Below are 14,908 nucleotides of genomic sequence, written 5' to 3' on the forward strand. Positions count from 1 at the left end.
CATTTGATGGAACTCTCAATCTGCTTTGGTCTATATAAGCTCAATAAAGCGAGATACGGTATGCTACCCTCTCTGTCTAAACCCTAAGCAGATCCAGATCTGATTTCATATGAGTTTGGGTCATTGGTGGTGCTGTGATAGTAAAGATAAAGTTATGTTGTATAACTAAGGTTCTGATTTTTTGGTGTACAGAAAAATTTACTGCCTTATATTGATGTTACAAAATTGATTTATTTAAAAATAATAATTAATAAATGGAGTTACAGCTAGTACAGAGAAGTAAACTAGAAAGTAACATCTGTGCAAAAGCAATGAACTGGCCACCTAGCTTATTCCTCTTCACTTGTATGAAAGATACTATTAATCAGAAATAAATCTAATTAAAATGGAATTTGTTATTCTAGTAAGAAAACACACAAACTTTCTGTACATGCAACTCTAAATGGTCAACTACAATCAAGAGCTTTTACTTTTAAAAGAAGTTGTTTAGTGGTCTCCTAGTATTTTGGCCTTCAGGTTTTGTATTTTGATCTGTCCTTATGTGGGCTAGAGAGCTGGTTTATTTTTATGTAGGCCTATGTTTCAAGAAGCTGGAAGGCACAGCAACAGTACAGCAACTCACAAGAGCCATGCTTGCAGTTTGGTTCACCAAAACCGCAATAATCAGAGCTGACTGAGATTCAAGCACAGCTTCCAAATGAACTGAAGGAAGTAACTACCATTACAAAACGAATTAATCAACATTAATCAACTACCAAGGCTGCTAAACCAAAGGAAAAAATTCAAAGATAGCAAACACTTGAGTCCCACAGACAAAGATCTTTATTTTGCTTGGTTAATCATACATTAAACAGAGATTGTATGTGGTTGCATGACCTGAACTCCATTTTTGGTGCATGCACTAACTGGCTAATGAATAAAAATGTTTGTTGTCTGTTGCCTATTATGAAATGTTCTGGAAACCCTTTATTTTACTTCGCTTCATTAATCATTCTGAAGCAATATCTTCAACCAACCACAGATGACTAGTACAGACCAATAAAATAAAGCACTATCAAACTTAAAACCAAGATACAATTATCCTTGAACGAGCATGACACAAACCTTTATTTGCACAATTCAAAGCTGAACTGGCAGAAAAATCCACTTTTAAAGCAGCCACATAACCTGTAAATTATGTCTACCATGTGATAACTGAGTGATGCGCAATGTTAACAACTACTTGGTTTTGCTCAAGTACATGCTTTATTAGATGGACCACCACCACTGATTTACTACTAAAAAACCCAAACCAATTCACAACCTCAACCATATCCCCTTTCTAAAATAAATACAACAGCTCCTCTAAAGTCAGACAGGGTTTAAAAGACTTTCTTCTGTAAAACTTAAGCTAAAAATACTAGACAATGAACTGTTTTAGTGATATTCTAGATCACTTAGTATTCAACAAAGTTCCTGTAATTATTAATACTGCATAAGAAAGCCTCTTTGCTAAAAATGACTAGTCCTAGAAAGAGAAACACCTATGGAAACATACCACCTATGGAAAAAATTCTTGCAATTAAAGATTCAGGGCTTGTAAAGAAGTGTTTCTTTAGATCATTTTGGTGTAAGATGAGTAACCTCAGCACTTCTTGTGGTAAGACTAAAAACCACTCTTGGAATATGAATGAATCTGCTGTACCTTTAGCTAATGAAATTGCATTAACCTCATTTCTTCAGTGCAAGCCCGGACTTCCACCCATCAGAATCTGAAATTCTACTTTATGCAGGCAAAAATGCAGTAGCACACAAAGGATGAGCAGAAGGCATTCTACACTGAGTACCATGCAGGAAATTTAAATGGAAATAATCAGACACTGTCTATGTAACCTACCTTAGACAAAACACCTAGGCTAGTACCAAAAAGACCAATACAAAGGATTCAAGTTTAAATTGATTCATCCATGTAAAACACTCAGATAAGTGCATATGAATGAGCTACCATTGTTCAGACTCATGTGCTCTCATAGTAGCCACAGAGAGATGTGGCACACCTCCAAAACCTGTCCAGGATTGCTCATAGAGAAATTTAATCTCTGCTAATCCTCATTGAAATATCTATCCACAACTCCATTATTTTCGTTTTCTTCAGAGAGAGAGGCTGAGCTGCATTCAAAGACTATTTAATTCAAGGCAACACTCCATGAAACTCAGTTTTGTAAAAATCTGCTCCTTGCCAGAACTACTAACTGTGGAAAACAGTAATTCAGGAAAGGAAAATAAATTATATTTATGGATGCAGAACTATAAATCAAAAAATTGAGTTAGTCCATTTATAAAATAAATTTATAATTAGGTTTTTTTATATCTTTATGTAGAATTACATCAATCCAGAACTGGTGGCTTCAAGAGAAATAAATAAAGAGAAATAAAAGTAGAGAGTTTGAAGTGTGTGTAAGAATACAAATGGTGAGCAGAATGATGTTTTGATAGTACTATCTTAAGCCAAGGCATCAGTCTGACTTGTCACTTTAAAACAAATTCGTTCACATGAAACAAGCAAAATGAAGAAAGGAAGGAATTATTTTCTGCCATTTCCAATGCAAATAATTTAGTATTAGAAGAAAACAACAACAATAACAAACTAAAGAGACATAAAGGAAATCTTTTTTACTATGCTTCCTTAGGTTACTACAGGAGAAACAGGTGATCAAACAAAAAAAAAAGGAAACAGTACGACTGACTGCATCCATTTTATTCTATAAATTCTCTTCTACTTTCAACTCCTTCATTCCCCTCATGTGATAGAATCATTGAATCATATGAATGATTTGGGTTGGAAAGGACCTTAAGATCATCTAGTTCAGGGACACCTCACACTAAACCATGTCATCCAGGGCTTTGTCCAACCTGGCCTTGAATACTGCCAGAGATGGAGCATTCACAACTTCCCTGGGCAACCCATTCCAGTGCCTCTCCACCCTCACAGTAAAGAACTTCCTCCTTATATCTAACCTGAACTTCCCCTATTTTAGTTTAAACCCATTATCCTTTGTCCTTCTGCTACAGTCCCTTCATCTTCAGTGATGAAGAGTCTTCGGCATTCTCTAGCCTCCTTCAGATACTGGAAGGCTGCTATGAGGCCTCCATGCAGCCTTCTCTTCTCCAGGCTAAACAGCCCCAACTTTCTCGTCCTGTCTTCATATGTTACTTAATGACCATTTATGTTCCAGAGACACAAATAGATCGGGGATCTGCTATCCAGGCATAAAATCACCTAAGCCATTTCCCATTCCATAACTTGCACCAAGCTTGTAAATTCAGAAGATTTTAAAATTTGCCTAAATTAGAAGAGTTCAATCCAGAGCTTACAACAGAAACATGGATCCAGACAGTTTTACTCTTACAGAGTATTTTTTGAAAGCAAATTAAGCAAGACCACAATTAAGTCCTGCGAATATGGTTACATATCTGGCTATATATTCTTTGCACATACCAGCAATAAAAACTCACCCTTCACCCACTCCTATATCCCAGAATAAAAGGCATTCAGCTTTTTTTATCCATTATTCTGTCTTGGTTTTGCCTTTTTTTTTTTTCAATGTCTCCCATATCCAGAAAGATCGTGAAACACTTCATACCAGAAGCCTTGAGGCAGAGTTACACCTGAGTTTTCAAAGTTATAATCCAGTTGCCAGGCTAATCAGTGTTCTCATTGACAAAAAGAGCACCAAGAATTTTAAGCACATCTGAAGCATAGTTTAACATTTTGTATAAAAGATAGCATTACTATGGCTGTAGCCATTACTTGGGCACTTCTCACAGCCAGCATTCCCCTTAACCCCAGAAGGACATAACAGGATATTTACTCTGTACTGAATCATAAAAAGTTTTCCCCATTAACTGAATCATGTGCAGAAATATATGTATTTTCCTTAATATACTGCTATCTAAATAAGCTTGACCTGATTTGACTCAGTTAAACTTCTGACATCTAATAAGAACTTAAGGTAGCACAGCTAAGATCATAGAGCAAGCATATGCAATTGTTGGAGGATAATTACTCAGGAGCTAAATCACTTCACAAGTAACTTTTGGGCAAATTTGCACATTTTTGGATGCAAAACTCCTTCAGAAAGTAATTCTGACCGAAGTACCAGCAGACCCAAGAAAAACATACATAGAACAGGCTTCCAAAAATTTTTACTTCTATCTACTTACGTGCAGATGCATGTTTATTAGCAACTATTATGATATCAATTTATCATTCTAAATACATTGTTCCACAACTAACACTAGAAATTTTATTCATTCATTTCCTTTGCCTATTTATGCCATTATTAAAAGCAATAGAATAAACAAGAAGACTATATTGTCCAGGCAATGACAGGTTAATAATGAAGGGTTAACTGAACTGCTAATGTAAAACAGATGTACTAGTGATTTTAAATCTAATATAGATATTTTGGTCTATTGTTTTATAAAAGTTTGACCAACTACCATGTGGATATGCAATATAGCATGCACATGCATATGTTCAGCATATTTCACAATATTTCCATTACATCACTGCTTCTGCTTAACAAGGAGCAACCCATCAACCCTCATGTCATGTCCCTAAAGTCATTAGCAACAGACTGAGTAAACCAAGGAAAGGCACACGCTCTACAGAATTTCTGCAAACATCTCATTCTCCTGCAAATCCAAATGGCTTTGACTCATCTTTTTACATCCTGGTAGATTTCTTTATCAAGTAGCAAAGAGAGGTGTGCATCATTGCACAAGACCATCAATTTTCACAAACTCCTCCTTGAATATTCTCACCTACCGTCAACCCCACAATGACTCTCATACCTGATGTCTTGTTTTTCCCTATTTCCCAGATTCCCTTTTCTTACAGTATTACATCTTGGAAATCATGGATCTTCTTATTTTTCTCCCTATCACAATCTGCATTTACTACCAAAATGAATCTCCATTCTTTAACGTTCAATAAATATTTTGAAAAAGACAAATAACAGTGCTTTTAAAATAAAATCACAAGGGTTGCAACACAGCGAATACATGTTTCTTTTAAAAATTTTGGTTTATCTGCTATAGAAGAAACAATCAGCACATACAATAAGAATGGTCAGGGATACAAGACTTGGAAAAATGCTAATTTCACTATTTCACTAGCCACAAGAGATGTAGCTGGGAGAGTCTCTGTGCTCTGTCCTTTCTTTTTAAAACAGTTACATTCAAATCAGGGGTCAAAACTTCACTAATTTAATTAATGCAGAAACTGTACTCAATGAACTTACCTGTTTTTTCTGGGTGAAAAAGTGAGATTTACTATTTCACTTCTGTATCTTGCAAAAATAACCTGGATAATTTTATACTTAATAATTACAAGGCGTAGCAATCTAAAGTGATTCACAATAGTCTCAGTTTTTTAAAACCAAGCTACTCTGGGACAGCGTATTTCTCAATTCTAATTATGGCTTGGAAATACATTGCAAAGGAAGTATTTGTACTGAAACTAAGCACTTTAGGAGAACAGCAGGCTATTATAAGCAAGACTGGAATCACAAATCAAACCTGTCTCAGGATGGAGTGATTACATGATTACAGGATAGCTCTTAGAAGAAGAAAGGAATCATTACCACATGGTCTGAGGCATGTTGGCCCAACATCTCACATACCATGCCACAGTGTTTAATATTAAAGGAAACAGAGACCATTATAGCTCAGAAGTAGTCTCGGGCTAAATCTAAATTGATTTTCTAAACCTTTCAGCTTTACATTAACACTATTGTTCCTACGTTTAAAAGACTTTTCCATCTTACTAATTAGCAAGAGTTCTCAGATACTCAAAACAAAAATTCAACCAATGTTATTTCATCCAGAAAGGCAAAGATGAATAGCAACACACTGCAGCATCAGGGCTCAAGAAGGAAAATAGAAACACGGAGGTTGTAGTCCTTTATCTTCCTTGATTTATGATTCTTGATAACACTAATCAAACATTTAAAAGAATACCATCTCCATATTCCTTTTCTTTATGAAAAAAAGAAACCAAAACCAAAAACTAAGGCAAAAAAAAACCCACCAAAAAATCGTCCACAAAAAAACAAACCGCCATATTCAGTAGTCTGTTTGTAATTAACTTGCTGCTCAGGGAGGATAAAGAAATGTTTGTTAATAGTGCTTTGCTTGCACATACATACTGTTTATTCTAGCTGGCCATAGTCACTTTCTTGATGTTAATGATGAGATTTTAGTATTACAGAGAGATTAACAAAAAAGCAGGTAAGCTTATGTTGGAGGCAGATGTGTAGCGCCTAAGTGCGCAGAAGTAAACAACTTGTTTTGTCCTGTTGCAGACCAGACTCCCCAGAAGCCTGGTTGCCCCCCTCTTCCCCACTTTCCACTGGCATGTAAATCCAGAAGGAATAACATTTCCACCCATGTCCTACCTAAACCCAACTATTTTATACTGCCCATTTAAAGATGTCTAAAACACAAATAAGACATAAGTTAAGATCAACAAAGCAAATCTTAGTGAACCTGAGAGCTCTCAGTAACGGATACTCGCAGAGTACCCTCATTCACAAACTTCATTCTGCCCCCTCACAAAGTTTCATTCATTTAACAAATTCACAATGCAACAGTAGGCAGACTCTGCACTAAGAAATAAAGAGTTTAGCATTCTAAACAGGTAACCAAAAAAGCCTCCGAAAAAAACACCTGTGATTTCCCAAATCTTTGTGTCTTGTGTTAGCCCTATATTTTAAAGAGACGGGATCTAAACACATATTTTACTGCTTGAATTTTTCCTCTTTCATTTGAGAATCCCAGGAAGTTGGGTGTATAGAAGGAGGGTGTTCTTCACTTTAAGTCTTCAAGTATCATCTTATCTAATTTCATAATCCTCCTTCTGTAATCTCAAACTTTAACCTGTATGTATCAAATGGACCATAAATACTGCTTGCAATCTTTCCCTCCCCCCCGCCTTTTATGAAAAACTGTTGGCGAGTTCTGTTTTCTAATGCTTACCCTCAGCACAAAAGAACCTGTAATTGTCTTCAATTTCTTTTGGAAAAGCATCTGGCTTGGAAGTTACTCAATACCAATGTGTAACTGCAACATCTTGGAAGTAAGGAGGCAGAGATACTATTTTTAGTTGACAATTGGCTTGGTATGTAACCCATTTCAGGTTTGTATGTTGGTGCTGTATGGTCCAGGATGCGTCATGTGGTAGTTGTTCTCCAGTTCAGCCAAAGCAAGAAGCCTATTAAGTCTCAGAGCCTTACACCAGGAGCTCACAACCTGTAACAGCACAGCTTCCCAGAGCAATTTATGAAGCCTATGAGCTGCTCCTGGCCACTTGCTCCAAGAACCCCACAAAAAGCAGGGATGTTTTACATTGCATGTGCATTGCAAAGCAAATGTAAGGTTCATTATATGCACCCAATGCATTCCCAGTCAGTGCGACCCTATGCCAGAAAAGGAGTTGCAGCAGGTTAAGAACTGCAGTGCCAACAAAACGAACTCTACAACCAAAATGTCAACCAAAACGTAATTCAATACAGCTCTCCAACACTGTCCAAGCTGCCAAAAAATTCATGTACACTCGCCATGTCAGACACTGCTCTCACTGCAGGAATCATTGAGTAGTGTAACTAAAATTACATACCATGGGAGTTTTCCCACACAAAAATCTTGAAAAGATTTCTAGGAGAAAAGATGTCAATCCTATTCTCAAGAGTGACTGTGTACGGAATTTCAGGACTACAGAAAGTTGGGGTTCTTTTTATTTCATTACTATTGTTCTTTAACAATTTCATTCTGCTTGTTCTGAGACAACATGTAAAGTCAGACTATCCTCGATATATAGGTACAAAATAAAAAATTCTGGTTTCGTAGGAGCCCTGTTATGTGCCCTGAATTTGAGGGTCATGTGAATTTAGAATATCCTAAAAAAACAAAATCTAAAATACTTTGAATCCATCATCTGTCATTTCCTTAGTATTAGCCTATAGCACTAATCTTCAAAACACAGTTTGTGTCAGAAATAAAAAAAAAAAAATCATACATATCTGGTAAAGTTGCTTCAAGGGCTTTTTTCAAGTCTTACTGAAGTATCATAGGAGCATTCCATCAGCCAAAGAAGACACACAGTTTTTTTCCACACTCCTAAAAAGTAGGTTACCATCAGAATTATTTCTTAGAATGCCCCATGATACTTAGCACATCTTTACATGACTCAGAACCACTGACATCCATTCTTTTGTTGATGCCAGCTACATGGATTTGAATGGTGCTCTTTAGATATACGCATAACAGCTGGAGAAAATCTGTGTCTACTTGTCTATAAAGTATTGATCAGATTTTTAAATACCTGCTTCTTAATGAGGCCTAACAAAAGCACCATACATTTCTCTAGAGAGAGCTCTTCTCTCTATTGGGTTGGAGAAGAGTTAGGACCCAAGTCACTGAGAAAATGCACATTAATTTTAATTGCAAAAACTAATGACACTGATTCTAAGGATTTACAGAACTATAAGTATGCTATTGACCATTTCACATTCTTAAGATCCAGTGAAAATACAGAACCAGTCAGATGGATTTCAAAGCTTCTCTCCAGTAAATTGCCCCCGCTGGCAATGCTGTCTGTTTAGGTAGATCTCCACAGATGTTCTGTTAGACAATCTACTAAGTGCTGCAAGAAACAGCATAGCTGTATGAAGCTGCATTCTCCTGTCCATCCTCTGTGTATACATTTGTTCTTGTTTGAACTTCCTAACCGTCTAAACATAACCCATTGGTTTAGGTATAAGAAGACATTCAAATCCTTTCTCTACGTAGCCATTCTTTATGTATTGCCGACCGTTTCAGCGAAAAAGAAACATTGGGAAAAGCCTTGCCTGTCACCACACAGCCATAGATCACTACCTGAGCAATTCAGTGCTGAGAAAAAACAACATTGAAGGTCTCTCTTTCTGAAATTAAAGGAAAAGGGGATAAAGCACACATTTGCCTTTGTTAGAGCTCTCTTTGGGGAAACGTAGTGAGACTACTTCAACTTCCATGCTAGCAGCAGACCAGATTGTTGATAAAGAAACAATAGCCAGATTTCTTCATTCTAAGTCCACAGTAAGTTTCTCCTACAGCATGCTCTGAAAGTACTACCAGTTGTAAGTTAAATATATTACCAGTTACAAAGAAAACTGTTCAACAACATTTAACATTCTTTTTTTCCTTACTTCAAATATTATGGCAAAAGATAAGCAAGCAGCAAGCATTTCATAACTAATGCTCTAGCTCTGCAATTCATCACATTCAGAACAGTCTCACTGGCATCAGCAGGACTGCTTACATCCTGGCATTTTGCTAATGATGAACAAGCAGCAGGCAGTAAGCATACAGACGGAGAATACTTGGAAACCTCTCATTAATCTTCCTGCAGCAGCAGTGCAGAATCCTAGTGAGCTGCAAAAGGATGTAAGAGTCCACAAGTGTTTTACCAGGGATTTGGAGAGGGCCATCACCGCTGATGATGTGAGCTTTGAGATTACACCAAGGTCATGGTGATGGAGTTCCTAGACAGGCCACGCATATCTTCAATCTCTAGTTTGATTAGAAAATACCCACTGAGTTATGTTTCCTTCATTTATCAAGATAGGTTGCCAAACAAAGCCAATCCTGGCAGTCAGAATTTGGTTAGTATTTATCTGGGACTACAGCTCTCATTTTACACTTGATTAACATGGTATCTTCATAACATGCTATGTTATGAACCCCATTATTATCATCTCTCTATACTGGCTTTTAATGAACAGCTCAAGAAAAAACACCCTACTGAAACTCTCAAGAACTGTGAAATAAGAAATATGGGGAAGCTTTAACATTGTGCTGTATCTTACATGTTTTAGCCAGCTGCAACCAGTGAACTATTCAAAAAGCATCTAAATCCCATTTTAAGGGGATAAAGTGCCTAACATCTGTAATAATATTCTTCTGTCTTTCTGCTTATAGAAGGAGCAGTTCTACATAGACATTTTTGCAATTTCCTGAACATCACTGGCATGGTCTCTCCATGCCTTGAGAAGTCGGAATAAAGACCAGCATCCTAACGTGGATGGCAAAACAACTTCATGGTAGGCCATTTTTTCATTTTATCAAAGATCTTTTCACAAAACTAGCCCTACAGTATCAGCCACACATCTGTACTGCCATGTATGGCCCTTCCCTGCACATGATGGCCAAACCTTTTCTATTGGCCTTTACACTTCTTCACCCTTCCTCCTCTATGGCAAAATCACTATTGTCTATCAGATTACAGTTGGTGAATAAAGAGATTCACTAAAAGGTTATTATTTAAGGAGTGGAATGGTGGAAGTTTTGTTTTTAACTGAGATGCTATTCCACACTCAAAAGAAAAAATTGCTGAATGGAATCTAAACTGCACAGTAAGGGACTTACAGCCCACTTGTTTAGCTTTCCGAAGTGTCTGCAACGTAGTAATCCTAACCCAAATCAGTCAGGCTTCGAAATGACAGTATATCAAAGACATTCATACCGTATTTCTCTTCAAAATTTCTTTATATTTAACATTAAAAAATAAATTGTAATAGATGTAACTACAATTAAATACTTGTAAGTTCAAGTTTCAATGTATTTTTAGTTTGTAAGTTTGTAAGTTCCAGTTTCAATGTAGTTTGAAATGTTGTTTGGCTGTTTTTACAGGGCAAGGCCTAGAGGAAGCAAAACAAGGTGGAATATCCAATGTATGTATGATGTTTTTTCAAGATATGGAAATAGAGCAACTTACATATGTAATAGAGCCCAAGCAATGATTGAATAAAGAATGACAAACAACTTAAGATTTGTTATGACAACTTTGACATAATAGCACTGTGCAATTGGGTTTTTTTACTATGTGACTTACGCAGTAATACTCTCAGGAAAAACAGCTGCAAACAAGACTATGCAGTTGAGGATCATGACAACACCAGTCAACATCAACAACAGTTCCCAGTTTTATTTGAGATAGATAAAATAGTTTATATTTCAGCTATAGATCATGTTCCTCTTTTCTGAATGGGGCACGTGATCTGGGCATATGCATGCTTAGACAGCTAGCAGGCTGTGAGTAAGCTGGCACTCTCAGAAAAAGTCTGACTGAATCATAAATTACAAATAGGGGTCCTAGGAAACTGGGGCCTGTTTAAATAGTGAATTTCAATTTAAAAATCAAGTCAAAGGAATTACCAATATGCAGTGATGTGTATCACTTTTGAGCAGACATTTTTGATAATGATCTCTCCCAATTTCTTTGCGAAGATTTCTTCTAACCTAATTTTACCCATACACAATGTAGAAAGAAGTAAAATTCTAACAAGAACAACTACAGGAGTCAAAAGCTTTTTGAACATAAAAATCCTTCACCTGATTGCTTTCAAACCCCTTTCAGCTGACTTTTCTCCACAATTAATTCTGCCACCATGCTTTGGAAAATCTGACAAAATGTCAATTATTAGATGCCAACCACTTGGAGTTGTGTGAAACTTGGCGGTTTCACTTTGCAGGAGTGCAAGCAAATATTTTACTTGGTGTCAATCCACATATGTTCCCTTTCCACCACTTTCAGTTTGGGTTTTGACTCTTGAGTAAGTCCAAACAGGTAAATGAATAGCCAGCCAAAATTTCCACATTCTACCTGGTTTCACTTCATGACCACGCAAATAAATCCAGGCAGACATATCTTCATGAATCGACAATGGAACAAGTTAGATGTTCAAATTCAGAAAGAAATACAAGGAAACATCCATTATGTGATTGTGCTGATTTACACGCATCTAGCCACCCAAAAACCCAAGGGTCATGACGATGGTAACTATCTCTAGTGCCACTACTGTACCATTTATATTCTATATTCTGTAAAGTGCTGCAGGTATGCATGTTTATGATGCTACATAAAGGCCCAAAGTGAGAATAATAGTAGTAAAACTTGGTTATATTTTAAATCCTGCCAGCTTTCTACATCATCCCAGCTGCTTTCTACTCTTTCTGTCCACTTCCAATGTCCTGGGATTGCAGCTCACTCTATCACCATTGCTGTTGTCAGTGTCCCCAGTTCAGGTCTTCATCTTGTAAAAATCATGACTGATCCAACAGAAATTATAACAGGTGAAATATATTTTAAGGAGGGGAGGTATGCCATGGAAGTAATAACCAGTCAAACGGTCTGACTATTTCAATATTTCTGCTGAGAACATACTCACTGTGTACTTCTATGGATGAACTGAAAGGAAAGAAGGGTATTGAGTCTCAGATCCAAGTAACTACTTGTACTACATGTGGGAAGTTGTGAGATGGAGGAAAAACACCAAAAGGATCAGAGGAATGAAAGAAATGGAGTAACGAAGATGACAAAACAATCCTAAAATACTGATTGAAGAAAGAACAAACAGTGTGAAACCTGAGATGTAAAAGATAAGGAAGATAACACAGAAGAGAAAGATAACTTTAAGATACAGGGTGGGAATAAAGAAAACCACAGATTACAGATGGACTGGAAGACAGATGACGATCCAGGGAAAAGGAAGGAGAGTGAGCATGGAGGTAACCAATCACAGGCACAGACTGAAGACCAAGATAAAATTAGAGACAGAGATTAGAAAAGCTGAAGAAAGAATGGCATAAGAATAAAAAGGAGATCCAAGAAAGGAAGGTTTGGGACTGAGAGACAAAAGCATGCCTAGAAATGGGACAAAGCACATAAACTTCACTGGACCAAGGCAGAAGTAGGATTTGAGAAAAATTATAAGTGGGATAATAGAAGTATGAATGACAAAATGGTTAAAATAAGGGTAAGTACTGAGGTAGGACCCAAGAGGATATGAAAGAAGGAAAACCTCAGGAAAGGCATGGGAATGAAAAGCAGCAGATGAAGTGGACACTCAGATAGAGACCTTGGTGCTACCCCTACATGCAAGGTCATCTTACCAATCCACCACAGGTACTGAAGGAGGCAAATGAGCCCGGGTAGCGGAGGACAGCACCACTGTAGTAACAAGCTCTCTCAGGTAGCAACTGTGCAGCACTGGATGGGCTTTTGCCCTCACCGCCAAGCCGCTCCTCCACAGAAAAGCCAGGGGCCAGGAAGCGGCTGTCCCTCTTGAGCAGCAGGTAGAGCTCCCGAGCAAAAGCTGGGATCCTCAGCAGTACCTCATCTCCATCCTCTGCTGGAGGCGGTGGTGGTGAGGATGGTGGTGGTGGCAACTTAGAGGCAGCACCAGACCCCTGAGGCAGAGGGGACCAGTGGTAAAACTCCTGAGACTCATACTCATCCTCAGTGTCCTCTTCCTCTGCTGCCTCCCCCACAGCCTGTGCCTGCCCGTCCACCGAGGAGGAGACTGAACGCACCTCCCGGGAGCTGCCGGCCACCGGGCTAGGCGTGACAGGGATGCTGAGGGTGCTGCTGCGGTTCCCACAGGGGTTGGCGCTGCAGCCCCCACCACCACCGCTGCCACCCGCCGGCTCCTGCTGGCCCCTGCTCCACAGGGCGGGGAAGACAATCTCCCACTCCTCAGTTTCTTCTGAAGCATGGAGACCTGTGGGAAGGCCAGAAGATGCTTTAAATGAGTGGTGCACCCAGCAGCACCCAGAGCCTGCCAGAAACCTACCCTATATCTCCCATGTCACTCGCCTCCTGGTTCCCAGCCCACCAAGCATCCCACCAAGCCCATAGTTGGCTCCACTTTCTCCTGTCATCCTGTCTTTACACATGGTAGATGGGCCAGCCACTGGGAATCCCTGTCTGTGTAAGGGTCTGGGACACACCACGATCCTGCTAAACTGTGAGAGAGCTCGAGCTCAAGCTGGGCAGAAGTTGTAACAGTAGCTGAGGATATTCTCCATGACCACCACCTCCATGCAATGAGAGTTGCACAAATCTTTCCTCATTTATACAAAGTGGCAACTTTTTCATGCAGCTAAAAAAGTGGTTAATTTAGCGGGGGAAACCTTAACAAAAAAATTTGAAAATGTCAACCATGTTCTCAGCAAGTTTTGCAAGACCCACAATGATTTCAAAAGTGCTGCCAAACACACACATCCCCATGGCCACACATTCGCGAGTGCATGTACAAGTGGCAGATAGCTGTGCATGATTATCACTATAATCAAACTGAATTCAAACCACTAACTTGTAATGACAGCATATTACACAAACCATATCACAATTTACGTAGAATCCCAGCATACCAGTATTACGGTTCTAAACATAAACACACAGCTTCCACCAGCCTGAGACAGGAGACAGTTTCATTTACACGTTCATCCCACTCACGCTAGGAACAGCCCTTGCAGAGGTGACAGGGCTGAGTATGAAGATCAGGGCATTGCAACGCGCCCCCAAGAGCTGGGGCTCGCATTATCTACTTGCCCATCGGTTGCAGGGGCCGGGTGCAGCTGTTAAGGCGCTCAACAACGGGCAGGTACTGGCCACTGGCAGCCGGCGGGGCACGGAGGCCGCCCCGTCCCGCGAAAGGCACGCACTCACCTGCGGCGAGTCCGCTGGACAGCACGCACAGCTGATAGAAAACGCAGCAGACGCGGCTCAGGCGCATCCTCCCGCCCGCCCCCATCAGCTCCGCGCCCGCGAGACACAGGCAGGCGGGACAGGGGCGGCTGTGCAGAGCCGAGCCGGGCGAGGAGCACCGCGGGGCACAGCCACCTGAGCGCCCGCTGAGAAACCGCAGAAGAGCGCGAAGCGCGCTTCCCGGCGGAGCGGGCGGCAAGCACCGGCGGCGCTGGATATGCAGCGCACGGCGGGGCCGAGCGCGGCTGGGTGCCGGTGTGTGCGGGCGTGTTCGGCCGCAAGCAGGCAGAAGCCCGGCGGCCGGCGGGCAGCTGCGCCCCGGCGGCGGCGACCGCG

At 39.7% G+C, this 14,908-nt stretch overlaps 1 protein-coding gene across 1 annotated transcript in view; it reads right to left on the bottom strand.

Annotated features, from left to right (window-relative positions):
• The window catches only part of ADAMTS19 (ADAM metallopeptidase with thrombospondin type 1 motif 19), a gene marked incomplete at both ends in the record, with an annotated part of 154,936 nt that extends 140,318 nt beyond the window's left edge, over window positions 1-14,618 (bottom strand). The window contains 2 exons of the mRNA XM_080636600.1: window positions 12,976-13,583; window positions 14,534-14,618. Coding sequence (XP_080492726.1) covers window positions 12,976-13,583; window positions 14,534-14,618 — 693 coding nt within the window. The remainder of the gene's footprint in view (window positions 1-12,975; window positions 13,584-14,533) is intronic.
• Window positions 14,619-14,908: the final 290 nt, after the last annotated feature.

The sequence above is a fragment of the Psittacula echo genome (assembly GCF_963264785.1).
Source record: "Psittacula echo genome assembly, chromosome: Z".
Classification (NCBI taxonomy): domain Eukaryota; kingdom Metazoa; phylum Chordata; class Aves; order Psittaciformes; family Psittacidae; genus Psittacula; species Psittacula echo.